At 46.3% G+C, this 26430-nt stretch overlaps 1 protein-coding gene across 2 annotated transcripts; it reads left to right on the top strand.

The window, feature by feature from the left end:
* The first annotated feature begins 227 nt into the window (after positions 1 to 227).
* GPAT3 (glycerol-3-phosphate acyltransferase 3) lies at positions 228 to 25338 on the top strand. 2 transcript variants are annotated; one of them, XM_070758070.1, is made up of 11 exons: positions 228 to 425; positions 10028 to 10094; positions 11767 to 12037; positions 16044 to 16118; positions 18068 to 18157; positions 18762 to 18855; positions 19937 to 20052; positions 21050 to 21191; positions 22318 to 22446; positions 23672 to 23751; positions 24384 to 25338. In XM_070758070.1, exons 1-11 carry the CDS (start codon positions 282 to 284, stop codon positions 24502 to 24504), a joined length of 1329 nt encoding a protein of 442 aa, XP_070614171.1. In that variant the 5' UTR covers positions 228 to 281; the 3' UTR covers positions 24505 to 25338. The 2 variants fall into 2 exon arrangements, with proteins under 2 accessions (XP_070614171.1, XP_070614172.1); XM_070758071.1 differs by lacking the exon at positions 16044 to 16118.
* The last annotated feature ends 1092 nt before the right edge of the window (positions 25339 to 26430 follow it).

Genomic DNA, 26430 nt, shown 5'->3' with positions numbered 1-26430 from the left:
GGGGGGGGGTCCCGTGAGCGCACAATGGCCCTTTGCGCGTGTTCGGGGGCGGCCTTTGCGCGCGTCCCTCCCCGGCAGGCGCGGGAGAAGCGCGGGGCCGCCCGGGGCTGGGGAGCCGCCTGACCCCCCCGAGGGCTGGAGTGGGCGGAGCCGGAGGGAGGGAGGGAGGCGGCGCGGGAGGGGCGGGGCGGACACAAAGGAGGCCGCGCGGGGGAGGCGGCGCCAGTGAGCGGCCGGGCGTCGTCGGGGGCGCAGGGCGGGCGGGGAGCGGAGGCGTCGGGATGGAGGCGCTGCTGGGCGCCGTGTGGCAGCTGCTGAGCGCCTGGTTCGCCGTGGCCGCGCTGCTCATCGTGCTGCCCTCCGTCTTCGGCCTCTCGCTCGGCATCTCCGAATTGTACCTGCACGGCCTGGTCAAGAGCCTCGAGGTCAGTGTGTCCGTCCGTCCACCCCCCACCCCCCGCAGGCTCCCGACGCCACAGCCCGGGGAGCGGGGGGAGGGGGCCAACGCCCAAAAGCCCCCTTGGGGCGCACGGAGGGAGGCCAGGCAGCCCCCCCTCCACATACACACCCTCTCTCTCCGCCCCCCTCCACAAACACTCCCCCTGAAGGCCAAGGTCCCCGAACTAGGCAACTTGAAGACTTGTGGACTTCAACTCCAGAATTCTCCAGCCACCTTTCAAGTCCACAAGCCTTCAAGTTGCCTTAAGTCAAGGGTGGGCAATTACTTTTGCCAGGGGGCCACATGAGAAATTGGGATGGTTTTGGAGGGCCCGGTGAATAGAATTAACTGAGTTCTACCCAATACTGTATATTATTGGGTAGAACTCAGTTAATTATATTATTCCACAGAATCCGCGTGGAGGGACTGCCTGTGTTAGGCCAAAGCTTTCCGTAGCCAGGGAAAAGCGGTTTGGCCAGGTGGGAGAATGGGGGCATTTTGGGGGGTGGGAACCTGGGGTGGGACGGTGCCTGCACAAAAGACCTTGGCTTGTGCCGCCAGGGCAGGATTGTGTTGCACATCTCAAGAGCATTTCGTCTGGGTGAGCTGTTTGGTGCCTTTTAAGGAGCTGGGCTCCTGGATTGTTTTAATTTATAACCCTGCTGAAATATTTGCTGCTTTGCAGTTGTTCAGGAATGAAAAACAGGTGCAGCATTGTTGTTTTCCTCTTGGGAAAGTCATGTACTGTTTAAGGAAAACCCCCATAGGGAAATGCATGGTGAGACACGGGTGAAAACAAGCCCAGTTGTGTCCCACACTTGTGGGAGTTGTTCGGAATTGGCACTGCAAGATCGGTGCTGCGTGAATAATCTTGGTGGAGTCCTCGGCCTCCTGTAAAAGTTGGCAACCTCTCTGTTCCATGACAGAGCTCCTCTTGAGCTTAAAAGAAATAAAAATTTTACTCAAAGGACGGCATCCAATTGGAAATGCAGGTGATCTTCACTATAGTATAGTTTATTTATTAAACTTATACCGTTACCTCCCTAGCTGATGGGACTATGGGTGACATGCAATAGAGCAAACCAAAGAGATCTTAAATAACCATTAAAATAACTGAAAATATAAATCTCATCATGAGAGAATCTACCAAAATGTCACAATATGGACATTCCCTCAGCATTTCATGGGCTCCATATTACCATGGGATTCTCATTTGCTGAAATAGATAGATAGATAGATAGATAGATAGATAGATAGATAGATAGATAGATAGATAGATAGTGTAGATAGATAGTGTAGATAGATAGATGATTGATAGATAGATAGATAGATAGATAGATAGATAGATAGATAGATAGATAGATAGATGATAGATAGATGATAGATAGATAGATAGATATAGATTTCTGGAAGAACAATAGGATCAAGCTGATCACACCTTAGGTGGGTTGGTGGGGCCTTGGTGTTCCGGGCAAGTCTAGTGCAGAGAAAGACAATGAGCCGCCCCATGTCTTCAGAGAGGGGTGGCATACAAATCTAATAAACTATAAACTATAATAAACTATAATTTCCCACATGCCTTCAGATATAAGTATTTAGCAGATTGGACCCATAACATTTTCTTCCTTGCTAGACCTGATCGATAGATAGAAGTAAGCGAGGAGGGATGGTCCCTCATATAACCCGGCCCCAGGCCCTTTGGGACTCTAAAGATGAAAAACAGCATCTTGAATTGAACCCAGAAGCAAAGTGAGGACCAGGTGTCATGTAGGAACACACAGACCTTCCGTTCTCTTTGCCCGAGTTGAAGCTTCCAGACACTCTTCAAGGGCAGCCCCAACCAGGGTATGTTGTGGTACTCCATTCCGGAGGTGACCGGGGAATGAGGGCAACTCTGAGATTAATGCAGAAAATACAAATATAATTTTCCCCTGTTGCAGTTAACGCGGCAATTGGTAGTTGACAAGAGTTCATCAAAATGCAACAGAAGAATCTGCAAGGATGACCTGCATTTTGTTTGAAAAGCACCAATGCAATGTAGAAAAAACATTTCTGCCTCACACCAAGGTTCTCTTATCCTCTGTACAATATATAATGGAGGCTACCCTGATGTCAATATACAAGCAGTAACACCCAACACCTGTACGTAGCCATTTCTTCCATATCTATTGTGGTTACCAAAAATAAGACCCTGTCTTATATATTTTTTGAACCCTGAAATAAGTGCTTGGCCTTATTGCCCGATTGGGCTTATTACCAGGGGAGGTCTTGATGGGAAACAGGGTATGTTTTATTCACAAGAGACCACATCATCATCATCTATTTCTGAGTTTATTTATAATTAAATTCAGATTTCTTCTCAACCTAAGAAAGTTTTTATTAATGTCAACTATGCTTTATTCAAGAGAGACCGTGCCATCTGCATTGATGGGCAAACACTTCCTTTCAACGGGTGTCTTATCGCTGGAATGATGATTTATAAACGTTGATTAGACAAACAGTTTTTCTTGGTTGCTTTTCTTGAATATTTTGAGAGTGCTTGGAGACCGGGCTTCTCTTTCATAATCCAGGTGTGATAAAGAGCTCACCGTGTTCCTATTAAAAAGAGAAAACAGGAATTGGGTGCCACCATTTTTGACTAACAAACGCTGTGACTTTGGGATCTTCTGTAAAGTCCTGATTCTGTACAGATAAATTCAGCCAACATATTTTGACCTTTGTTTCGTTCTTGTCTTGCAAAATATATTACCTTTGACATTGACATACAGATACTTGGGTTGCTGTTATGCAATAGATCCAGATACTGATGCAAGAATCTCTCTCATCTGGCAATAACAATAAGTCCTTTTCCTGTGATCTTCCAAAGGAGGAAAAACTCTACTCTCCTAGTAAATCTGATACCGTTTTTGATTCAAAGCCTCAACCTTTATCAAATAACCCAGCAGTCTCAAAATAAATAAAATCTGTTGGGAAAACGGAATTGTTCCATTGTTTAATTTGCAGAGGTCCTTTTCTGATGAGATGGAATACGTCCCAAGGTGACCTCTGGAGAAAGTTGAATTTCCTTCACAGGGGAGATACCTCCTTGTGTTTATATAGTCAATGGAAACAGGCACGGGGCTTCTCTGCTGCAGAGTTCCTTAAACCTCTTGAGAACCCTGTCCACTGTTGAAGGTTATGGAGGATTCCCAAAGGGCTTTTATTTGAGAGTTATCTGTATTGATAACTCTCCCTATTAGGAATCGGGAGAAGTCAACACTTGTCAGTCTAAGGGTCACGTTTTGGGGTTAGGAGATGATACTACAGAGCCTGGTAGTGAGTTCCAGGCATCAACTACTCGGTTACTAAAGTCCTATTTCCTGCAGTCGAGTTTGGAGCAGTTTACTTTGAGTTTGTATGTGCTGTGTGCTCGTGTGTTGTTGTGTTGAAGCTGAAGTAGTTGACATGAAGGAGGCTGTAGCAGATGATATTATGGGCTATGCTTAGGTCGTGTTTAGGGCGACATAGTTCTAAGCAGTGGAAGTGATGTGCCGGTGCCTGGAGGCTGTTGGGGCCTGGATGGGGGTCAACAAACTCAAACTCAACCCAGACAAGACAGAGTGGCTGTGGGTTTTGCCTCCCAAGGACAATTCTATCTGTCCGTCCATTACCCTGGGGGGGGGGAATTATTGACCCCCTCAGAGAGGGTCCGCAACTTGGGCGTCCTCCTCGATCCACAGCTCTCATTAGAGAAACATCTTTCAGCTGTGGCGAGGGGGGCGTTTGCCCAGGTTCGCCTGGTGCGACAGTTGCGGCCCTATTTGGACCGGGACTCACTGCTCACAGTCACTCATGCCCTCATCACCTCGAGGCTCGACTACTGTAACGCTCTCTACATGGGGCTACCTTTGAAGAGTGTTCGGAAACTTCAGATTGTGCAGAATGCAGCTGCGAGAGCAATCATGGGCTTCCCTAGGTATGCCCGTATCACTCCAACACTCCGCATTCTGCATTGGTTGCCGATCAGTTTCCGGTCACAATTCAAAGTGTTGGTTATAACCTATAAAGCCCTTCATGGCACCGGACCAGAATATTTTCGGGACCGCCTCCTGCCGCACGAATCCCAGCGACCGGTTAGGTCCCACAGAGTTGGCCTTCTCCGGGTCCCGTCGACTAAACAATGTCGTCTGGCGGGACCCAGGGGAAGAGCCTTCTCTGTGGGGGGCCCGACCCTCTGGAACCAGCTCCCCCCTGAGATTAGGATTGCCCCCACCCTCCCTGCCTTTCGTAAACTCCTTAAGACCCACCTTTGCCGTCAGGCATGGGGGAACTAAAACACCTCCCCCTTGCCCATGTTGTTTTGTTGATTGATTGACTGTGTGCCTGTTTTTTATATATACTGTTTTTATGAGATTATTAATTTAAATTGGAACTAGATGGGTGGGCATTGGATTTGGTATTGTGTACTGTACTGTTTTTTATTATTGTTGTGAGCCGCCCCGAGTTTGCGGAGAGGGGCGGCATATAAATCCAATAAACCTAAACCTTTCTAAACCGAGGATTGTAAGTCTAGTTGTGTACGGGATTCTTGTGCTTCATTAAAGTTGTTTCCCTTCTTTGGCATAAAGTGATTTTCAAAATGTAACTATAGCTCACCTAGGTTGTTCCCTGTGTGGTGTAAAATAACACAACGCCCCATCTTCGCAAACACTTATGCAAATGAATGGAATGATGAACTGCAGTCATTTCTTGTTTTGAAAGGCTTCCAGTAGTAGATTTTCAGTAACAATTTAATTGACAATAGAAATATAGAAAATTAACAGCAGAAAAAGGCCTCCTGGTCCATCTCGTCTGCCCTTATACTATTTCCTGTATTTTATCTTACAATGGATCTAAGTTTATCCCAGGCATGTTTAGATTCAGTGACTGTGGATTTATCAACCACGTCTGCAGGAAGTTTGTTCCAAGCATCTACTACTCTTTCAGCGAAATAATATTTTCTCACGTTGCTTCTAATCTTTCCCCCAACTCACCTCAGATTGTGCCCCCTTGTTCTTGTGTTCACTTTCCTATTGAAAACACTTCTCTCCTGAACCTTATTTAACCCTTTAACATATTTAAATGTTTCGATCCTGTCCCCCCTTTCCCTTCTGTCCTGCAGACTCTACAGATGGAGTCCATGAAGTCTTTCCTGATGAGTTTGATGCTTAAGACCTTCCACCATTCTTGTAGCCCGTCTTTGGACCCCGTTCAATTTTGCCAATATCTTTTTTTAAGTGAAAGTCTCCAGAACTGGACATAGGATTATTCCAAATGGGGTCTCACCAGCGCTTTAAGCAGTGGGATCACATTCTCCGTAGTGAAGGAGTGGGTCCAGCAGTAACGTGGGTTGCTGTCCAATCCGCATAGGACCGAGCCTGTCTTTAAAAAGATTGCTGGATCCGCCCCTTCCCCAGAATTCGCTCGGTCCTCCTACCGGCAGGACGCGTGGTGGCTCAGCTCCTCTCCAAACACCTTCCCTTCCACTCTTTCCACAAGAAATCAATCTGAAAAGATACGTAATTAGTCTTTTTCGGTATTATACGGCAAACGAAAGAATTTAGTCTTTAGCCATCCCTCCTGGGCTCAGCTCCAAGCGGAGAAGCCACCGAGAAGCTTTCTGCTAATTGCGTAATTGCCTTGCTTCAGTGGCAGCCGGCTGCGTTTATTTTCTTTTAAATCTGACCGTCAGGGAGGTTTTTTTTATTATCAATTGGCTTGTTTATCTTTCTGTTACCTGCTGCGGAGTGGACGTTTGTAAAAGGGCGCCTGTTTTGTCCCCCGGACTTAGTCGGACTCTTTATTGGCATGAAGGCCCTCAGCGTCCAGTAACACCGGCACCAGCGGCACAGGCCGTTTGGCACCTTACAGTCCACCGCGTGGCCCAGAGTAGGCTGTGAGAGTCTCAGGCTTTTACTCCGGTGCTAGGCCTCTCACCCAGTGGGCCTTGGTTGCTTAATCAGTGAGGCCTGTCCGTTTCCGGACTCATTGGCACGAACTCTGGATTGATCCAGGCTGGTCGTTGAGTGGCAGACGCTCCTGGGCCTCGGAGCTTGGGCCCCCTTCCTCTTGGGAATTATAATATTGCTTCTCCCAAATTTTGGCTCCAGGCCTTGTCCCTGCAATTTGTTCAGGCCATGGCTTCTTCTGTCCCCAAGAGAGGCACCGCTTCCAGGAATGCTCAGGACCTTAGGCCTAGTGGTGATGAAATTGGAAGCATTGCTCAGGCCTCGTCCTCCTCCCTTGCAGCTCCCCCAGGGACCAGGCCCACCAGAGCTGGAAAGAGAAGGGATAAAGCACCCCAAAAAACCCATGAACAATCAGCTAAACGCTTAAGAGGGCAGGCCCAACCCCCAGATTCCCTACAAGGAGCATGGTTTCTCCATCAACGTCAAAAAAAGTCATCTTCAGCCTTCCACTTCCCTTCAACCCCTGGGGGCAGCCGTAGATTCCCCCTAGCTCAGGTTTTCCCTTCTACTGAAAGGAAGATCAGCACCAAAGAGCTTATCTCTCAAACCAGGTCCTGGACACATCTTCAGGCCAAGGAACTCCAACGGCTCTTGTGGCCATTCCAGAGACCAGGAACCAGCAACTGGGGACGCTCCATTCTCGCTCCTCCTGTCGTCCAGAGATCCCTCTCGTGGTGGACAAAGAGAGCGGCCAGTGTTCAAGTTTGTCAAGACCCTCCTGTGTTTTGCACCTGTCATCCGGAGCGTTATAAATAGTGACCATTTGAAGTTACGAGCGCCTTGAAAACGATTGGCGTTATGACCATTTCCCCACACTTATGATATATTTTTTTTAAAAGAAAGCTTTAAGATGGGAATCAATGGCAGGATTATCGTTCAATGAATGGATCTTCCTGTTCCATTCCCTGGCTTCCTAAGTCTTTTTTAAAAAAAAACCAAGACAGCAAGTGGTATATGAATAATCCACTGATCCACTGACCACTAATCAGTGCAGATATTGTTGTGTAGCTTGGCCTGAGCCAGAAAGAATAAGAGAATGGACTTGATTGTTCATTGCTTGATTGCTCAGGATCCATTGTGTGTGTGGCTCGAAATGCATCTCAGCCCTCTTGTCTTTCAATAAACCAGACGGTGGATGTAGATCTTGATACTTTATTAAAGAACAGGGTGAGGGGAAACATAGGTTTTGCGTCCAGAAGAATATATGTCACAGATGAATAGTCAAGGTTCCATCCTGGCACCTCCGCTGGGAACATCTGAGTCTGCACTTCCCACTCAGTTGAACGTTCACTTCCCTCGTCGTCGTCCCCCACAAACCTGTCCCGTTGCCCACTCAGATAGTGCCAGCGTGGCAGGTCCTCCCTCTGCTTCCGCCCAGGTGGATGGATATAAGATAGCCTTGAACCACTCGAAAGAAGGCTTTGTGGCTACACCTGTTCCCTCATGAAAATCACCCCTCCCGAGTTCCCATCAACACCAGGCCTTCTGGAGACAGTGTGGCCACCACCGTTAATATCCCACCACCACCTTCTGTACTGGCTTGACACTAAGCTGGATTCATCTACATCAGGGGGGTCAAACTCGATTTCCTTGGGGGGTTGGGGTGGGCGTGTTGGGCGTTGCCTGGGTGGGTATGGCCAGCTCAATGACACTCATGTTGGGGGCACCTGTGGTAGCCCAAGCACTCTGCCAGCCAAAATAGGCTCCCAAGCTTCGTTTTTGGCTGCACTGACCTCCTGCAATCCTCTGCTGGTCAAAATGGGCAATTGGGCAATTTTTTGCTTCTCCGCATGCGCGGAAGCAAAAAAAAAGAATCATCGAAATCTCACATGTGTGCGTGTCCCCTCTCAATCATTTGCTTCCTGCGCATACAAACACAATCTTGCTGGGATGCGTGTGCGCACCTGCAGCAAAAGCAAAGCTGTGTACGCAGCACACTGGTAGTGGCACAATGGGGAAATCGCCCCTGTTTCCACTGTGCTATGAAACAGATCAGGGCAGGAGGATTTCATTGGGCTTTTTGCACCAGAAAATCGAGTAGGACATGATGATTATATTGGGTTTATAAGGGACACATGAAAGAATCCTTTTTCTTTTTTCTTTTTCTATTTTTAAAATTTTATTTTACCTATCAAAAGGAATTATTACTAATTGGGGTAATTGAGACATATGTGACAAATTATGTGGGCTTTTTCTCTCTCCTTGAGTTGATATAATCTTGAGCCCTGCAATTGTCAGATAAAATTTAGACTGTAGTTGACATGAATGGGAATATTTGCTTCCCCCCACCCTTTTTTTCCTTTGTTAAAGGGCATCGGTTATGAAATTAGGGTTAAGAAATATAGTACATGAAATTGATATTACGGATATATGGAGAAGATTGAAGCACCATGGCTTAAATGTATTAGATGTGATTAGAAAGAATGCAGCCTGAAAGTGTTTAGTTAATTGCCTTTTAAATGCATATAAGACATTTGAGTAATTATTTTTGTCCAGATGTCAAATGTGTTTATTTATTTATTTATTTATTAGATTTGTATGCCGCCCTTCTCCATAGACTCGTAGAAATGTAAGAGGAGGCAGCATTTGATGGAGTATGAATTCCGAATTTGAAAAGATGAATTATTGTAATGTAATTTAGGATTGAGGGTATGCCATTCTGCATATGTGTTTGGAGTCAAAAAAATAAGAAAAAATTGTCAAGGGAAATAACCTCTGTTAAAAACTTGTGGACTTCCACTTCCATAGCTGGCTGAGGAATTCTGGGAATTGAAGTCCACAAGTCTTAGAACTGCCAAGGTTGGAAACCCCTGTTCTAAACAATGATTGCTTGTCCCTAGCCACCATATGGAGCTCAACACATGCCAGAGAACACTTAACAGCTCTTTTGCTTAGCAAGGAAAATTTTGGCCGCAGTCATGATTGTAATTGGAGGGCTACCCGCATTTTAAAATAGAAGTACAGTGGTGCCTCGTCTTATGAACGCCTCTTCTAACGAACCTTTTGAGATACGGACCTGGTGTTTAAGATTTTTTGCCTCTTCTTCCGAACTATTTTCACCTTGAGAACCCGAGCTGCTGCCGCTGGGATGCCCTGCCTCCGGACTTCCATTGCCAGCCGAAGCGCTGGGATTCCCCTGAGCCTCCTTACCCGCTGAGAATCCCTGCCTCCGGACTTCCGTTGCCAGCCTAAGCGCCCGTTCTTGCATTGCTGGGATTCTCCTGAGACTCCCACCGCTGGAATTCCCTTCATTTTTGCCGGCGCTGAGGCTCAGGGGAATCCCAGCAGCGCAAGAATGGGCGCTTTGGCTGGCAACGGAATTCTGGAGGTGGGGATTCCCAGCGGCGCAAGACAAAAGGGGTGAATTTTGGGATTGCACGCATTATTCGCTTTTACATTGATTCCTATGGGAAACATTGTTTCATCTTACAAACTTTTCTAGTTACGAACCTCGTCACGGAATGAATTAAGTTCGTAAGACGAGGGACCACTGTATTTATAAAATGGAAAAGGAAGTGTTCCGAGTGTAAATGAAAGAAAATAATGCAAGTGGTACACGTAGACTTTTTAAGAAGCTGCTCTCTGGTCTTTTTCCAAATAGTGGGCCACACTGCGGATTCAGAAAGGAATTAGAAGAGAACAGAATCTAAGATCCTATGCTTCGAGTGGTAAGTTGCTTGGTTACAGTTTTAAGTTATAGATATAATGGTATAATAATAACAATCTGAAGGAATTGTCCTAAATTGTCAGTTTAACCCAGAGGTAAAATCCAGCAGATTCTGACAGGTTCTGGAGAATGGGTAGCAGAAAACTCATTTATTTTTTGTGGTTCAGAGAAATAAAGACTTGACAAATTCTTTAGAGCAGGGTCTCCAACTTTAAGCCTGACAGACTTCAGCTCCCAGAATCCTCTAGCCACCAACCCACAGAATTCTGGGAGTTGAAGTCTGCCAGGCTTAAAGGTTGGAGGCCCCTGTTTTAGGGTGGTGTTTCTCAACCTGGCCTCCTGGACGTTGTGTGGACATCAACTCCCAGAATTCTTCAGCCAACTCATTTCCATCAGCTTTTGCAGCCAATCTTCTATTGTGGAATTCAAAGCATTTTTATTTAAAGTTTAAATTTTGAAATAAAAACTAAAAAAAAATTAAGTTTTAGTTATAGCATCTTTCTGTGCATAGAGGCATTCTTGCTGATGCCAGCCCGTTTGAGTTCAAAGTCCCACTTTTTTCAAGTTTTAGGGCTAAAAGGGTTTTATCTTTACATTTAAGACTCTTCTGTATTAATATGTGAATCCTACTCCAGTATTTCTTTGTTAATATACAGCGTATTTACTATTTATCACTTTGTCCCTATATATAATTGCCTAACGAAGCTTTTTGTCTAGATGTTGAAATAAGGGTTTGTCTGCGTGCGCTTTAGATATGATGTGACTGAGAAGTAGGCCATAGTTGAAATTGGGAAAGTAATTGTGCCGTTACTGGAACGGTCGTGGAATTGGAGACTTTCCTTGTTTGAAATTCATGCAAACCGAGAAACATCACTTCCAGCTTGGCCTAATTCAAGAGGCATAAAGCCAGCATCCTCTTGGCATTGAAAAAGCAGGACACTGCTAAGGTGCAACGGTGTGGTGTGCTCGCCCCTGTGGCTCTGAGTGCTGGCGGAGTCCAGCGCAGTTCTGCTACTGCACCTGGGCAGGTAACGAAATCGTCCGCGGACACTCAGGGGCATCACAGTTGTCCAGGTGCAGTAGCAGAATTGCGCTGGACTCCGTTAGCACTCAGAGCCAGAGTCCACAAAGAGGGCAAAAACAGCTCCCCCCACCCCCCGGAGGCCTTCTGGAGGCCGGAAACAGCCTCTTCCCCAACCTCTGGTGGGCCCAGTAGGCTCATGTCTCGCCCTCCTAGGGTCCCAAAGGCTTCCCCGGAGCCGAGGGAGGGAAGCCACAAACGCCCTCCCGGAGCCTCTGTGCGAGCCAAAAATCAGCTGCCCGACACACCCCTGCACGTTGGAGCTGAGCCAGGGCAACGGCTTGTGTGCCAGCAGATATGGCTCCGCGTTCCACCTGCGTCACCCGTGCCATAGGTACAGGGACTCTTGCTTGAGCGGCGGACGGGTGGTGGGTTGGACTAGATGACCTACAAGGTCCCTTCCAACTCTAATAATAATCTAATCTAATTTGGGGCTAAATTGTGGTCCTAAGTGGAGAACTTTCTGCATCGATGACAGTGACACCAGCTGTTACCCGGACATGCGTTGTGAATTGCTCTGCCTTTACTCTAGCTTTACTTCCTGGCTCAGCTGCATTCTCCTCCTCTCTCTCCCCCCCCCCTTATCCTGAAGTTATCATCCAGAGGGAGCCCACCACCCTGGAGAAGGAGGTGTCTGCCAACGGCTGCAGGGACTTCAAGCTCTCAGACGTCTTCTATTTTTCCAAGAAGGGCTTTGAAGCCATAGTAGAGGATGAAGTCACGCAGAGGTTCACCTCGGAGGAGCTGGTCTCCTGGAACCTCCTCACCAGGACCAACGTCAACTTCCACTACATCAGCTTACGGCTGACCATCATGTGGGTGATCGGAGTCTTCGTACGATACTGTTTCTTGCTTCCTCTTCGGTGAGTGGGGCTAGTGGCGCCATGCTTAGAAATACTGTAGTTTTTGGACTGTGAGACGCACTGGAGTATAAGACACACCTTAGTTTTGGGGGAGCAAAATAAGAGAAATAAATTCTGCCTACCAAGCATCCACCTGGCTGGCATCCTTAGCAAACAGCCTGGAACAGGTACGAGTGTCGCCCAGAAAGTAATGCACCACATTTTTTTCCTTCCACAATTATTTATTGAACGCAATGAAACTTACACACAAGAAAGAACGACGTTTCTTCTACACTCCCTATTTTCCTACGTCATCTCCGTCTCATTCTATGGCCTTCCTCCAGAGAGACACAAGGGCGTGGGTGCCCTGTCGGTACCCCTCCTGGTTCTGGTCACGAAGCCTTGGAGCTCTGCCGAACCGTCTTCTAATGGCCCCACCCTCTGTGACCAGCGACTAACCGTATTTCTGTCGACTGCAGATTCTCCATACACTCTACACAAACGTTTGTGAATGTTCCCAACAGTTTCTTTCTCTGCAGTGAGAAATCCAAGGACGACACTCTGCTTGTAACATACAACACTTACAGAGGCCATTTGGAAACACGGCTGCAGCTACGCTATCGGTCTGAAGAAAGGCAAAATTTACACACGCACTCCTGACAATTCAAATAATGTCTATCTAAAGTTTCGCATTCGTACCATTACTGTAGTCTGAGAAAAAAAATGTGGTGCATTACTTTCTGGGCAACCCTCATTTATTAGTCTTGCAAAGCTCTGTTTGTGAGGCTGCTTTTTCCTCCTTGCAAAGCTCTGAGAGGTTGTTTTCAGCCGTGTAAATCTCCGTTTCAGAAGCTGGACAGGGCTACATTCAGTGTATAAGATGCACCCAGAATTTCACCCTCTTATGGGGAGAAAAGGCGCATCTTATACTCTGAGAAATACGGTAGTTTTAGACAAATTGGGGTGGTTGGTCCATCAGCGTCTGCAGGAGGAGGCAGGGAAAGCATTGATGCCTCATTGTGCTCTCACAAATGGAGATACAATGGGTACAAAGTTCACCAGGACAGGTGGCCCTCGGTTTAAGACCATTCAGTCTCCAGAGCTGGCAACGTTAAGACTTGTGGACTTCAACTCCCACACTTCTTCAACCACCATGGTTGGCTGGGGAATTCTGGCACAAGTCTTAAAGTTGCTACCCTTGGAGACCCCCTGGTCCAATACAACGTGACCCTCGGGTCAAAGGAGGCTGATACTAGCCAACATCAGGGGTGAAGTCCAGCAGGTTGGTTCTTGAGAACTAGTAGCGGAAATTTTGGGTAGTTTGGAGAGCATGTGGCCGGCCCCAGAGTGGAGTGGGAGTGGAGACCTTGCAATATCCTTCCCCTGCCACGCCCACCAAGCCACATCCCACCCCGCCAAGCCACGCCCACAGAACCGGTAGTAAAAAAAATTGGGTTTCACCACTGCCCAACATGTATACAGTATAGGTCAGAAGTGGGCCATCTTTGGGTGTGTGTGTGTGTGTTGTAACTCACACTTTCATGTTTCTAATGTTTGCACTTCCGTGAACCGATGAAGAAACGTAATTCTTAAATCCACCAAAGGCAGCGACTGGGTCGTATCTCTTGGAAGTGACTGTTTTTACTGCCGCTGTTGAAATTGGCAGGCTGCCCCGTCTGAAAGACTCACGGTGGCTTAAGCAATGTAAAACCACAGTTAAAATGTCCATGTCAAATATTTCACGGCTTAGTTGCCCCACTGGCAGGACCAGTGTGAGTAAACCTTGGGTTGGCTGCATATTTGTATCTAGAAGCCCTGAGATTTTTATTTTTTTTTCCATTTCATTTTCATACAAATACCAATGCATATCTTTCAGAACCATACATAGTTACATACTTTTTAAATATTTATAACAATATTTATATTTATTCATTGGTCTCTTTCTCCCTCCCCACCTCCCATCCTTCCTCTCTGCCTTCCTTTCCCTCTCTCCACCCTTCCTCCTTCCTCCTCTTCCTCCTCCTCCTTCCTCCCCAGAAACTACGTCCTTCTTCTCTTTCTTTACCTTCTCTTCAGTGACTTCGATTTACTTAAAATTGTATATTAAACAGGCTGATAACTGAATTAGATTTATCATGGTGCCCCCTCTCTTCCGTTATGTTATTTTTAAAAGTGTTTATTGTCTTTTAATCATTGGTATACACCTTTAAACTTCTATTTACCATTTTATTTAAAAAGTGTTTTTAGAATTTATTTGGTCATCTGGGTTAATTCATTTCTTTACCACTCCTATAATTCTACCTACACTTTCTTGCACTTCATGCACATTTCGTCCTTCATTTGTAGATCATCCTTCGCCATTTGAGCTTCTGTTTCTGTTGAACACATTCTTTTATTATCATTTATGAAATGCCTATGCCGCCCATCCCCTCTATCAGCTGACACTTTCAAAGAACACACCTTGAATGCCATTAGAGGAATAGTTAAAACTTCTGCAGGTGTGTTTATGCCACGGCTGACAGTTTTACTGATATGCGCCATCGCAAGTGAACATTGGCACAGCTGTTAGCATTTGGGGAGCGAGTTCTCTTTTGTACTTGCAAAATGCAAACACTGTGGTTGTGACATAAAAGATTTCATTGCACAATCCTTATTGAGAACCATGAGAAAGCCTTTTGTGCTAACAATATTTCTAATTTTTTATAAGGGCTTGTCAGGTATTGAAAAAGGTGCTTATGTAATAAGCTGCCTTTCCAAATGGGGCCAAATATGTTTAGAGCAAAAACAGTCATTGATTATGATTATTGAATGTCAAAGATTTTGACTGCGTGACCCTTCCGTCAGAGGTGGGTTCTGGATTCTTCCACTGCTGGTTCTCTCAGACGTGCCACACGGGTGCATATGCCCATGTGCAGTACTTTTAAAAAGCTTTCTTATGCCTGCGCATAAGCAAGAAACAAGAGGGAGGGGCCTGTGGAGCCGCCAAGAGAACAGCTTGGGGGCGTGGCTGATTTCAGCGCCCCAGGCCGCCATGTTACTTCCGGTTCTACAGAACTGGCCTGAACACTGTGGAACCCACCTCTGGTATGCCTGTATGTCCAATTGTGGCAACTTTAAGACCTATGGACTCCAACTCCTAGAAATCCCCAGCCAATTCTAGAAGTTCAACTCCACAAGTCTTTAAGTTGCCAAGGCTTTACAGTGGTTCTCAACCTTTCTAATGCCGCCACCCCTTAATACTGTTCCTCATATTGTGGTGACCCCCAACCATAAGTCTAGCTCCAATTCTCCCAACAGAGCTTTAAGCTGATTGGCAGGAAGGTCAAAGGGACACCCCCACTGTAAATGCCTGATTGGTCGGATTGCAAAAATATGTTCCAAGGCGCCAGAATAGAAGCTTTAGTTCCTAACACCATGGAGAATTTGTCTTTTCCTGTGGTCTTAAGTGACCCCTGCGAAACATCGTTTGACCACTAAATGGGTCACGACTCCCAGGTTGAGAACCACTGCTGTACCTTCTTAAGAGTGACTAAGGACCTTAAAGGGCTTTGGTTTACCTGGATGATATCCATTGATATTTTCTATATTAGAAATTAAAGCTGAGAAATTTTAAAATATTTATTTATCTCCGCAGACTGAAAGGCTCTTGGGAGACCCCAGGAGTTCCTAGACCCCCCTCTTTGAAACTCAGTGATTTAGATGATTATTTTTAATTTTAAGGTTTTCTGAATTAGGAAACAAACCCCACCCTTTTGAGTGTATCCCTTTGACTGACTAAGCAGCCTCTCTACTCTGCAAACAGATCAAAGCAGGCAAAATGGTATCCAGAATAACAAGTCATTAAAAATAGGATGCTAATGAGCCTAATTAAGATTAAAGAATGTGAAAAATGTTTTGTAGGTGTCTAATTAGGCATTGTCCTAATTTCCCTAGGACAGTGTTAATTGCATCCTGGGCTTTTGGAATAATCTCTCTGAATCAATTGCCCTGAAGCCTGACCCTCCTCTCTCTCTCCTTCCCCTTGCAGAATTGCCCTGGCGGCCATAGGGATCGTGTCCATGATTGTGGGGACCACCCTGGTGGGGCAGCTGCCGAGCGGACAGTGAGTGGCTCTGGAACCAACAGCACTCCAGGAATACGGACAGGGTTGGGTTCTGGGATGGACGGTGGGGGACAGTGCTCCGGGAGGAAAAATGTAGCTGCACGCACATCTCCTCATCCCCATCACATGCGCACCCGTGCGATATTTAGTTTCTGCGCATGCACAGGAAGCCAAATCTAGGGTGAGGACGCTCATGCACGGGAGATTTCACCCGTTTTCTGTTTCTTTTGCGTCACAGAAAAACTTGCTCCACCCAAATTTTGCTTGACAGAAACAAAAAAACCGCTGAAAATCACTGAAATCTCACACCAGATTTGGGTTCCTGCGCATGCGCAGAAGTCAAATCTCATGCGGGCGTGTGCACACATCGGGGGCGTGGAGCTGCGCATGCAACTGCACCAGTGGTGCCAGCGGGGAACCCTTGCCTAGATACGAATGCAGAGTCCTTGGCTTACGACCAGAAGGTTCTGGTGCTAAGCAAGGTGGTTGTTACGTGAATTGGCCCCTGATTTTACAGACTTTTTTGGTCAGGTTTGTGAAGCCAATTACTGCAACCACTGGACGGCTATCATGGCCGTGAACAGCGGTGGACTACGGACCGGAACGCTAAATTGCGCTCGTTGCCGCGGCTCATAAGTTCTTGTGGGGCCAGCACGATTTTGCTGCTGCACCTGTGGAGGTAGAAAAATTGCGTACGGAGCCGCACGTGCGCCCGTGTTTCGGCAAGGGTGTTTTGCTTCCGCACATATGAAACATGGGCGCACCTGCGGCTCCAGTTTTGCTTCCTCCACAGGTGCAGCAGCAAAATTGCGCTGGCCCTGCAAGAACCTATGAGCCACGGCGGCGAGCGCAATTTAGCCTTCCGTCTCGTAGCCAACCGCTGGCCGCGAAGGGAAGTTTTGCCTCCCTCACTGGGTTTCCTTGTTGGAGGCACCGCTGGGAAGGTTGCAAATGAAAACCACCTTTAGGCCATCGCCACCTGATGCCCCCTCCCGACCTATAATGCTTACTATTCAAACAGTGACCTCCTACTCATGGGGAGGAAGCCTAAAAGGCCATTAACCTGGTTTAAACAATGTTCCAATTGCCCCTATTAAAAATCAAATCCCCCCCCCCCCCGTTATTCTGAACCAGGGCCCTAAGTGTTATTGCTGTTATAAGTCGAGATGAATTGTAATGGCAGCCTCGTGACCATGTTGCTTGGAGATTGGCATTTCTGGTTTATGTTACTCTTCTTACGGAGGACGGATCTGTGTGATTTGATTTCGTTTCTTTTATCGTTGGCTGGCTGGAGGATACAACCCCACAGGTCTTAAGGTTGCCAAGTTGGGCCACCCGGCTATATTCCATTTTAGGATTCTTTCGGGCCTGGGTTGTCCTTCTAATTGAATCGAGTAGGGTAGAGTAGACTATAATTTTATTGGCCATGTGTGATTGAACACGCAAGGATTTTGTCTTGATGCCTAGGCTCTCAGTATACATAAAACAGAATCATAAAGTACGTGTCATGTAAATGTTATGTTTTTGAAATGTATTATAAATAAAAAACTTTGTAATAATAAAGAAGAATTATAAGGTACAACACTTAATGATAGTCCAGGTACAAATAAACAAATCATATTAGGAACCAGCCGATATAAATTGTAAGGACGCAAGCAGCAAAGTTGTAGCCATACAGTCATGAGTGGGAGGAGGTGGGAAGATTCATAGTACTGCAGCCTTAGTGAACAGTTTGTGGTGAGGGAATTATTTGTTTAGCAGAGTGATGGCATTCGGGGGGGGGACTGTTTTTGTGTCTAGTTATCCTGGTGTGTAGGGCTCTATAGCGTTGTTTTGAGGGCAGGGGTTGACACATCTGGGCTCCTCCTTTGTAAACATAATTTGTGGTCTGGAGAATCCACAGATGAAGAGATTTCTGAGCCTGTTCCGATTGATGCTCTGTTGCGCAGAACCAAAGACTGGCTGAGCGACCTGGTCCATCTCACCTGCTGCCGAATCCTGGTCCGGGCCCTCTCGGGAAGCATCCGGTACCACAACAGGTGAGTGGAAGCTTGTGGGCGCTGTAACTAACCAAGCTCCTTTTCTGCGCGGTTGAATTAAAACCCAAGCAACAGATCAAACAAATTGGATTGAATCCGCATAGCGGAGGGATCCTGGTTGAGGAGACTGGCAGCTCTAGTTCCACAGGTCAGGTAGGGCAGTGCAGCCGCTGGGTGACCTTGGATGGGCGATGTTGCCCACACCCATAATTTAATGCCTGGGTTGGGCGAAAACAGCTCCCCCAGCCCCCCTGGAGGCTGGAAATGGCCTGTTTCCCAAATTCTGGTGGGCCCAGTAGCCTTGTTTTTCACCCTCCCCAGGCTCCCAGGCCATAGGTTTGCCACCACTGCTCTAGGGAATTGCTGACCACTCCCAGAGGTGGGCTGCTAAGGTGGAATGCCGACTTGTGCTCGCCCCCGTGGCTCTGAGTGCTAGTGGAGTCCAGCGCAATTATGCCACTGCACCTGTGCAGGTAGCAAAATTGCGTGCGGAGACACAGTTGCACCCGGGTTTTGGTGCGTTTTTTTGCTTCCGCGCATGCGCGGGCCTTATGAGGTGGTTGTTTTACTACAATGTTGCGAATCACATGTTTTGCCGTTGCAGGGAGAACCGGCCGCAGAAGGGTGGGATTTGTGTAGCCAATCACACTTCTCCGATAGATGTTATAATCTTGACAAATGATGGCTGTTACGCAATGGTATGTCGCAATGTCTTGACAATTTTGTCACTGCAAACTGAATAGGAAATCGACAGCTCTTCATCATTTCTGGTTTCCAAGAGTTGTGCAGCATTGCTTACTCTGAATTGAGGGGAAACTTTGGGGAAAGAGAAATTATGTCAAGGAAATGCAGCAATGATACAAAATCTGCCACTTTTTGTATTTTCTATGTGCTGCCCAATTTGGGTAGAACTACACTGCCCAAAAAAACAAAGCACCCACCCTAGATCTGAATGGGGGAAATATTCTCCCTGAATCCTTTGTTCTGTACAAAGTGGAATGTGCTGGCAACATGTGAAATTGTCCATCAGTGTGGCTTCCTAAGTGGACAGTTTGATTTCACAGAAGTTTGATTTACTTGGAGTTATATTGTGTTGTTTTAGTGTTCCCTTTAGGACATTGCAACTGTCGTTATTATTATTATTTATTAGATTTGTATGCCACCCCTCTCTGTAGACTCGGGGCAGCTCACAACAACAACAAAACAATATACAACAAATCTAATAATTTAAAATCACTAAAAACCCTTATTAAAAGCAAACATGCACAGGAACATACCATGCATGAACTGTATAGGCCCAGAGGAGATGTCTCACTTCCCCCATGCCTGATGGCAGAGGTGGGTTTTAAGGAGTTTACAAAAGGCAAGGAGGGTGGGGGCAGTTCTAATCTCCGGGGGGAGTTGGTTCCAGAGGGCCGGGGCCGCCACAGAGAAGGCTCTTCCCCTGGGGCCTGCCAAACAACATTGTTTAGTTGACGGGACCCGGAGAAGGCCGACTCTGTGGGACCTAACCGGTCGCTGGGATTCGTCATGAACACATGCCAGTTGCCAAGCATCGAAATCTGATCACATGACCATGGCGAGACTGCAGTGGTTGTCAGTATGAAAAATGATCCTAATTCCCTTTTTTCAGTCTTCTAATTTTGAACGGTGACTAAATAAACGATTGTAAATTGAAGTCTACCCGTAACGCAGCTGTACTTCTTAAGGAGTTGAGGAAACTTGCGCTATTTAATTGCCCTTTTAAATTTATTTCTTCCTTTTTGGATGAATTTCCAGGTCGGACAGGCTCATGGCGGTTTGATGGGTGTCATTCAGAGAGCCACAGTGAAGGCCTCGCCTCACGTCTGGTTTGAGCGTTCGGAAATGAAAGATCGCCACCTGGTGACAAAACGGTAAAGGTCCCCCCCCCTTCCCCCCCCCCAAGTAGTCAAGGTCAAAAAATATTCTCAGGAAGGCTAGGAAGGACATGGGAGACTGACCTTTTTGAAATGGAATAGGGCCCTGGCAATAATAATAATAATAATACATTATTCAATACAACACAGCAAACGAGATCACTATGCTGGATTTCGTATTTCATCACCAGTCGGGCGCTTCCCAAGCACCTAGGACTGCGTGAGGTAGCGGCAAATTATGTTTGCTGAGCCCAGTAAAGCGGCCTTTTGCAATTGACAGATGGAGGTTTTGTCAATTCCGATGGTTTTCAAATGTCCACTGAATATTATTATTATTATTATTATTATTATTATTATTATTATTATTATTTAGATTTGTATGCCGCCCTTCTCTGAAGACTTGGGGCGGCTCACAGAATACAAAAAATACACAACAACAAATCTAATTAATTAAAATTTCTACTAAAATCCCATACATATTAAAATGAATCGGCCAACTCATTCACAGCCACACATAGGGCTACTACTGGAACGGTAAGGTGCTTCTATTTTGGGGATACGCATGCAGCTGTGCACCCCTAATGCGAGCATGCGCACCCCGTGCAAGGTTTGACTTCTGCGCATGCACGGAAGCGAAAATATCGGCAATTATTTCCGAAATCTCATTTGCGCATCTGTCCTTGGGCGAGATTTCGCTTGCTGGGCATGCGCAGAAGCCAAATCTCACACCAATGGGAGCACCTGCCTGCCTGATGCGCACGCACTTGGGGTGGCCTCGGAGGGTGCACCAGTAGCCCCGAAGATGGCAGTCCTTCGCTGGAATAGGTTGAATGTAGTGGCCTGCTCACCCCAGTCTGGCTACGGCTGTGCCCTAAAAAATGTTGCCTCCTCTGAAACCCCAATGAATCTTCTCAGGAAGCTGAGCCCATTGTGAAGGCCCCTCCTGTGTCCCCCCGCAATGCCTAATCGATGTCTCGCTTTCTCTTTTCCTTAGACTAAGGGAACACATTTCCAACAAGGACAAACTGCCCATCCTCATTTTCCCAGAAGGCACCTGCATCAACAACACTTCCGTCATGATGTTCAAGAAGGGGAGCTTTGAAATAGGGGCCACCATCTACCCTGTAGCAATCAAGGTAGGTGACACCAACAGGGAAGAGGCCCCTGGATGGAAGGATGACATGTTTTTTCAAAGCTCAGACTGTCCAGACTGTCAAGGTTGGAAGTGGCTTAGGTGGCCTCTCCCTGACCCATTGAGATGGGAGGAGGAGGAGGAAGAGCTACTGCACAGCCAGGCGGTTATTCTGCCATTGTAGCCACTCAAGAGACCTCAGGACATCACTTTCAGACGCCATTTGGAAACACTGGTGCGGCTACACTGTCTGTCTGAAGAAACGCAGCCTTTACACACAACACACACACTCCTGACTATCTAAAGTTTCACTTTCGTACCATTGCTGTAGGCTGAGAAAAAAAAAGTGGTGCATTACTTTCTGGGCGACCCTCATATTTGTTCATTTCTCAAGCATGTAGTCCACATGTTTCTGTGGTAGTTGTCGTGTGTTGGTGGACGTGTTCTGAAGCAGCAGCTTCTGGTGTCATGGCGCTGAGTCTATTTGGAGGATGGTTCATCAAAACCTATAAATCTCAGTCTTTCTGACACTGGACCTGGTTTCTTTCTTTGAACCAGTGGAATGTTAACCGTGGCACATGAGCCAAAAATGCGGAGGTTTTGGATACCAGGCTTCTTTGCATGAAGCAGGTAGTAAGGAGTTTGATCTAAAACTCTGCTCCAAGTGCGGTTAACAATCTAATCAGCACACCTGAGTGCTCCGCCCCAATATAGATTGTCCATATCAGCGTCTTCTAGAAGAGAACGGAGCATAGCGTATAAGGCGCCTTGGTGGCTTTCTGCCACTCGATTGTGGCTTGGGGTTGACCTTTGATGACGGGTTCCATTCCTCCTCACCCATCCTTGGAATTGTTGCGACATGAATTCTCCACCACGATCACTTTGTATTCTTCTGATGCATATGAAACACGTCTTACATCATGGCAGTTAACAAAGAATATAAAGATACAATATGGAGGATGTGGAGGGGACGGAAGTGATGCACGAATGATGTGGCAGGATTTTGCATCATAATAGGAGGAGCTAATAAAACACACACACTGTTAACTATTTAATTACTGAATAACTCTGACTGTCTCTGGGGCTGTCAATACTCAGTGTGACACCACCGCACCCTCTTTCCCTTGCAGTACGACCCCCGCTTTGGTGACGCCTTCTGGAACAGCAGCAAGTACAACATTGTGAGTTACCTCCTGCGGATCATGACCAGCTGGGCCATTGTGTGCCAGGTGTGGTACCTGCCCCCCGTGACAAGAAAGGTGAGTCCCCTTTCTGTCGTTTGACCCCTTTTGAGGGTCTTCACCACGACCTCTGGGGCTGAGCCACCCAGGAACCTCTTTGGTTTTGGAGTCCTGCTGCCTCTTGGGATTCCCTTCTTTTGCTATTGCAGTGACAATTGTAACACCATTTCTGTTGAGTTTGACTTTTGAGCTTTTTTAGACTTAATGAGGCATCCTGGTTTCAAAACTGTAGTTAGTTTTCTTCTACCACGTCACATTTTTTCTCCACACCTTATGAGAATTATGAGGTTATGAGGTTGCAACATTGAATTGCATTTTTGACATAACCACCTTGCTCACTTCACGGAAAATCTTGGTGCAGCCAGTGATGAGCAGGGTGAGCAATTGCACCAAGATCTGAAGGTCATGGAGGCACCGGGATCAAGGCAGGTGGGATGGACATAGGATGGCTGACCATGGTTGGAGCATCAAGCGAGAAGGTCCACAGGTTAAACCCTCCAGAAAAAGCTATAAGCGAAAATGTTTACCTTAATATGTATAATTACTGTTCGATAAAAAAACTACTACAGTGGTACCTCTACCTACAAACACCTCTACTTACAAACTTTTCTAGAGAAGAACCGGGTGTTCAAGATTTTTTTGCCTCTTCTCAAGAACCATTTTCCACTTACAAACCCCAGCCTCCGAAACTAACTGGAAACGGCAGGGAGAAGCCTCCGTGGGGCCTCTCTAGGAATCTCCTGGGAGGAAACAGGGCCGGAAAAGGTGGGGAAAAGCCTCCATGTGGCCTCTCAAGGAATCTCCTAGGAGGAAGCAGGGCCTCCACCCCCCCTGTGGTTTCTCCAATCACACCCATTATTTGCTTCTACATTGATTCCTATGGGAAAAACGGTTTCTTCTTACAAACTTTTCTACTGAAGAACCTGGTCACGGAACGAATGAAGTTCGTAAGTAGAGGTCCCACTGTATTGGTATGAACACAATTTAACTTGCAGCAATTATTATAGCCTTTGTATGAATAAAAATATTCTTTGTAAACAGTATATTTGGTATGTTTTTCCTTCCCTTTATGTGCACAATTTGTGTGACTTTTGAGGGTATCCTGTAGCTTAAAAAGTGGACGTGACAGAAAAAAACTGTGGTTATTTTGGGATCCAAAGGTCAAAGGTTGGTTGACAACAAGTCACAGATTTAAGACAACGAAAGATATCAGTGACATCGTCTTGTGTTCATTTCTATACAGGAAGGAGAAGACGCTGTTGAATTTGCCAACCGGGTGAAATCCGCCATCGCTCTGCAAGGAGGCCTCACGGAACTGCCCTGGTGAGGGGGAAGGTTTTGCTCCTTTAGGGGGAAGCAAAGAGGGTTTTAGGGAAGGAAAAGACTCCCTCGTCCTGGGCTGAACAGCCCTTTGGGCATCTACCGTACTGGTTTTCTTACAAACAGTTTTGATCTTGGGACAGTGGTGATAACGACGCCAGTGGAAGGAGGGGGTGACACTTTTCATGCAAATCTCCCTCTGCCCTCCAGTCATTTGTGGGTTTGGCTACAATTACGAGTGTCAGAAGTTTAACAATGTAGATATATATACTGTATTTTTCGGAGTATAAGACTTTCCAGAGTATAAGACGCACCTTAGTTTTGTGGGGGGAGGAAAATAAGAAAAAACAAACAAACCCACTTCTGCCTCCCAGCATCCATGCTATTCATTGGGCTATGCCAGTGTGTGAGAGAGTTAATAATAATAATAATAATAATAATAATAATAATAATAATAATAATAATAATAATAATATTAGATTTGTATGCCACCCCTCTCTGAAACTCGGGGCGTCTCACAACAATAATAGTAACAATGTGACAGGGTAACGGGCTGTTGAGGGCTGTTTGGAAACTGAAACAGTGCTTGCTGTGTAACCAACAAGGGCTTTTATTTTTATTTTTTTCTCTTTAAGGGACGGGGGATTGAAAAGAGCCAAAGTGAAGGAAACCTTTAAGGAAGAGGAACAGAAAAACTACAGCAAGGTGATCATAGGAAATGGGACACCGCCGAAGGGCATCAAGGCCTCTGGCTGAACTCTTCCCACGGATGCGCCTCCTACTTGTTGCTGTCAGAAAAGGTGGATTGTTTACCCCCATGTAGTAAATAAATAAGAAAACTTCAAGTGTGGGCAATTCAAAAAAAGAAGAAGGGAAAAAACACCCAAGCATTTTTCTTTCTTTTCTGGTGCTGACCAGTGAATGTCACTCTTGGTGTCCAGAAATCCAGCTTGAAGCAGAATCCAAAATCCCAGTGGCTAAAACGGGTGCAATTCTTGCCTGAAGGGAATATATATGTAATGATGTTAAAGATCAAGTTATTTAATTGTACAAATAATGGTTCTATCTATTAAGTGATTAGAGAATGTTTGGACAAATAGTTCTCCCTGGCTACACTGGGTTTTTGTGTGTTTTGTTTGAATAGATGGTCCGACATTTCCAAAGTCATTTTGCCGAGTTGTGTTTTTGTGGCTGGCATTGTTAATGAAATGTTCGCGGGAAGGAATTAACCGTAGCGATAATTAAAGGCACCCTTAGGCCTTGCAGTGCAAAACTCATAATTCCCTCCCCATAGATGTTTTTCAAAAGATGCTTCTAAAACTGACCAGGTCTTTGCTTTTCATCTCACCTGGAGAAGAAAACGGGGGCTTACGAAGCTCCAGGTTGCAGATTTTTCTGCTCCCTTGATAGTAAAGTATCAAAAGATGGATAGAATAATCCCTACATACATGCAACATCAGTCAAAAGAAATATTGAACTGCTCCCCCCCCCCGACTGTGTTGGCAGCCTTTATGTATATTTGTCACTTACTGTATGAGAAATATGACTTGTTGCCTTACTTGTACATTGAAATAAATTCTATATTTCTAACTAGCAGTTACTTTCTTTTCCTGGGATTGAGCTTATGTGCTTGCACAAAAGGTTTGTGTGTGTATGTGTGTGGGGAACTGATGACTTACAACCAGTGGTATCAGTAAAGATGAGATGGCATATCTGTAAACAGGCTAAATCTCAAATAACCATTGTAGCCAGAAGTGGGAGGAGATGGAGGATGGGAATAATGCAAAGACTAATAGTGAATAGTTTGACAATGTTGAGGGAATTACTTGTTTAGCAGAGTGATGGCCTTGGGGAAAACCTGTTCTTGTGTCTAGTTGTCTTGGTGTGCAGGGCTCTGTAGCGTTGTTTTGAGGGTGGGAGTTGAAGCCGTTTTTGTCCAGGATGTGAGGGGTGCTGTGGATGCTGCTGTCAGTTAAAACCACTGGTGCCCCCCCCCCCTTTGCTGCACCCCACTGTTCCTCCTCAGCCTTAATGGGGAATTTTCTCCACTGACTTGTCTAGGAGAAATGAAAATTACACGTTTGAAAAATAGTTATTGAACAAACTTCATTCGTTCCGTGACCATGTTCTTAAGTAGAAGCAATTGTTCCCATAGGAATCAATGTAGAAGCAAATAATGCGTGCAGACCCCATTAGGAAAGAAATAAAAGCTCGGAATTTGGGTGGGAGGAGGGGGAGGAAGAAGAGGAGGAGGAGGGCAGTCATTGCTGAAGGAAGAAGGGGAGGGGAATCAAAAAAATCCAAAACTTTAAGGCTTAAAAAAAAAAGAGGGACTCTGAGGCGGCAAGGAGGAGCACGTGCCTCCCATACACCCGGTGCGAGGCTGCCTCCCCTACACTGCCTCCCCTACACTGCCTCCCCTACACTGGCTGCTGCTGCTGCTCCCTGCTTCCTCTTCCTTCCCATGCTGAAGGGCTGCCCTCTCGGTCGCTCGTTTTGTAGCCGGCGCCTTTCCTTCACTGTGGTGACTCCTCAGCTGCCCAGAGCGAAGGGAGCGTTACTTTTCTCTGGGCGCTGGCAGAGGTTTATTCCCTGTCCAAGCGCCCAGAGAAAGGAAATGCTTTGTTCACTCTGGACTGCCAAAGTCTCCTGAAGCGCCACTGAAAGGCTCCTCTGGCAGCC

Source organism: Erythrolamprus reginae, chromosome 7 (assembly GCF_031021105.1).
Source record: "Erythrolamprus reginae isolate rEryReg1 chromosome 7, rEryReg1.hap1, whole genome shotgun sequence".
Classification (NCBI taxonomy): domain Eukaryota; kingdom Metazoa; phylum Chordata; class Lepidosauria; order Squamata; family Dipsadidae; genus Erythrolamprus; species Erythrolamprus reginae.
Note: the sequence above shows the minus strand (reverse complement) of the source record. Positions and strands in the feature narration are given on the sequence as shown.

Coding starts and splice junctions, on each gene's coding strand:
- GPAT3 (XM_070758070.1), top strand. CDS start 282: ATGGAGGCGCTGCTGGGCGCCGTGTGGCAGCTGCTGAGCGCCTGGTTC. Junction 16,119..18,067: donor GGGCAGCTGCCGAGCGGACA/GTGAGTGGCTCT, acceptor TCTGTTGCGCAG/AACCAAAGACTGGCTGAGCG. Junction 22,447..23,671: donor TGCCCCCCGTGACAAGAAAG/GTGAGTCCCCTT, acceptor ATTTCTATACAG/GAAGGAGAAGACGCTGTTGA.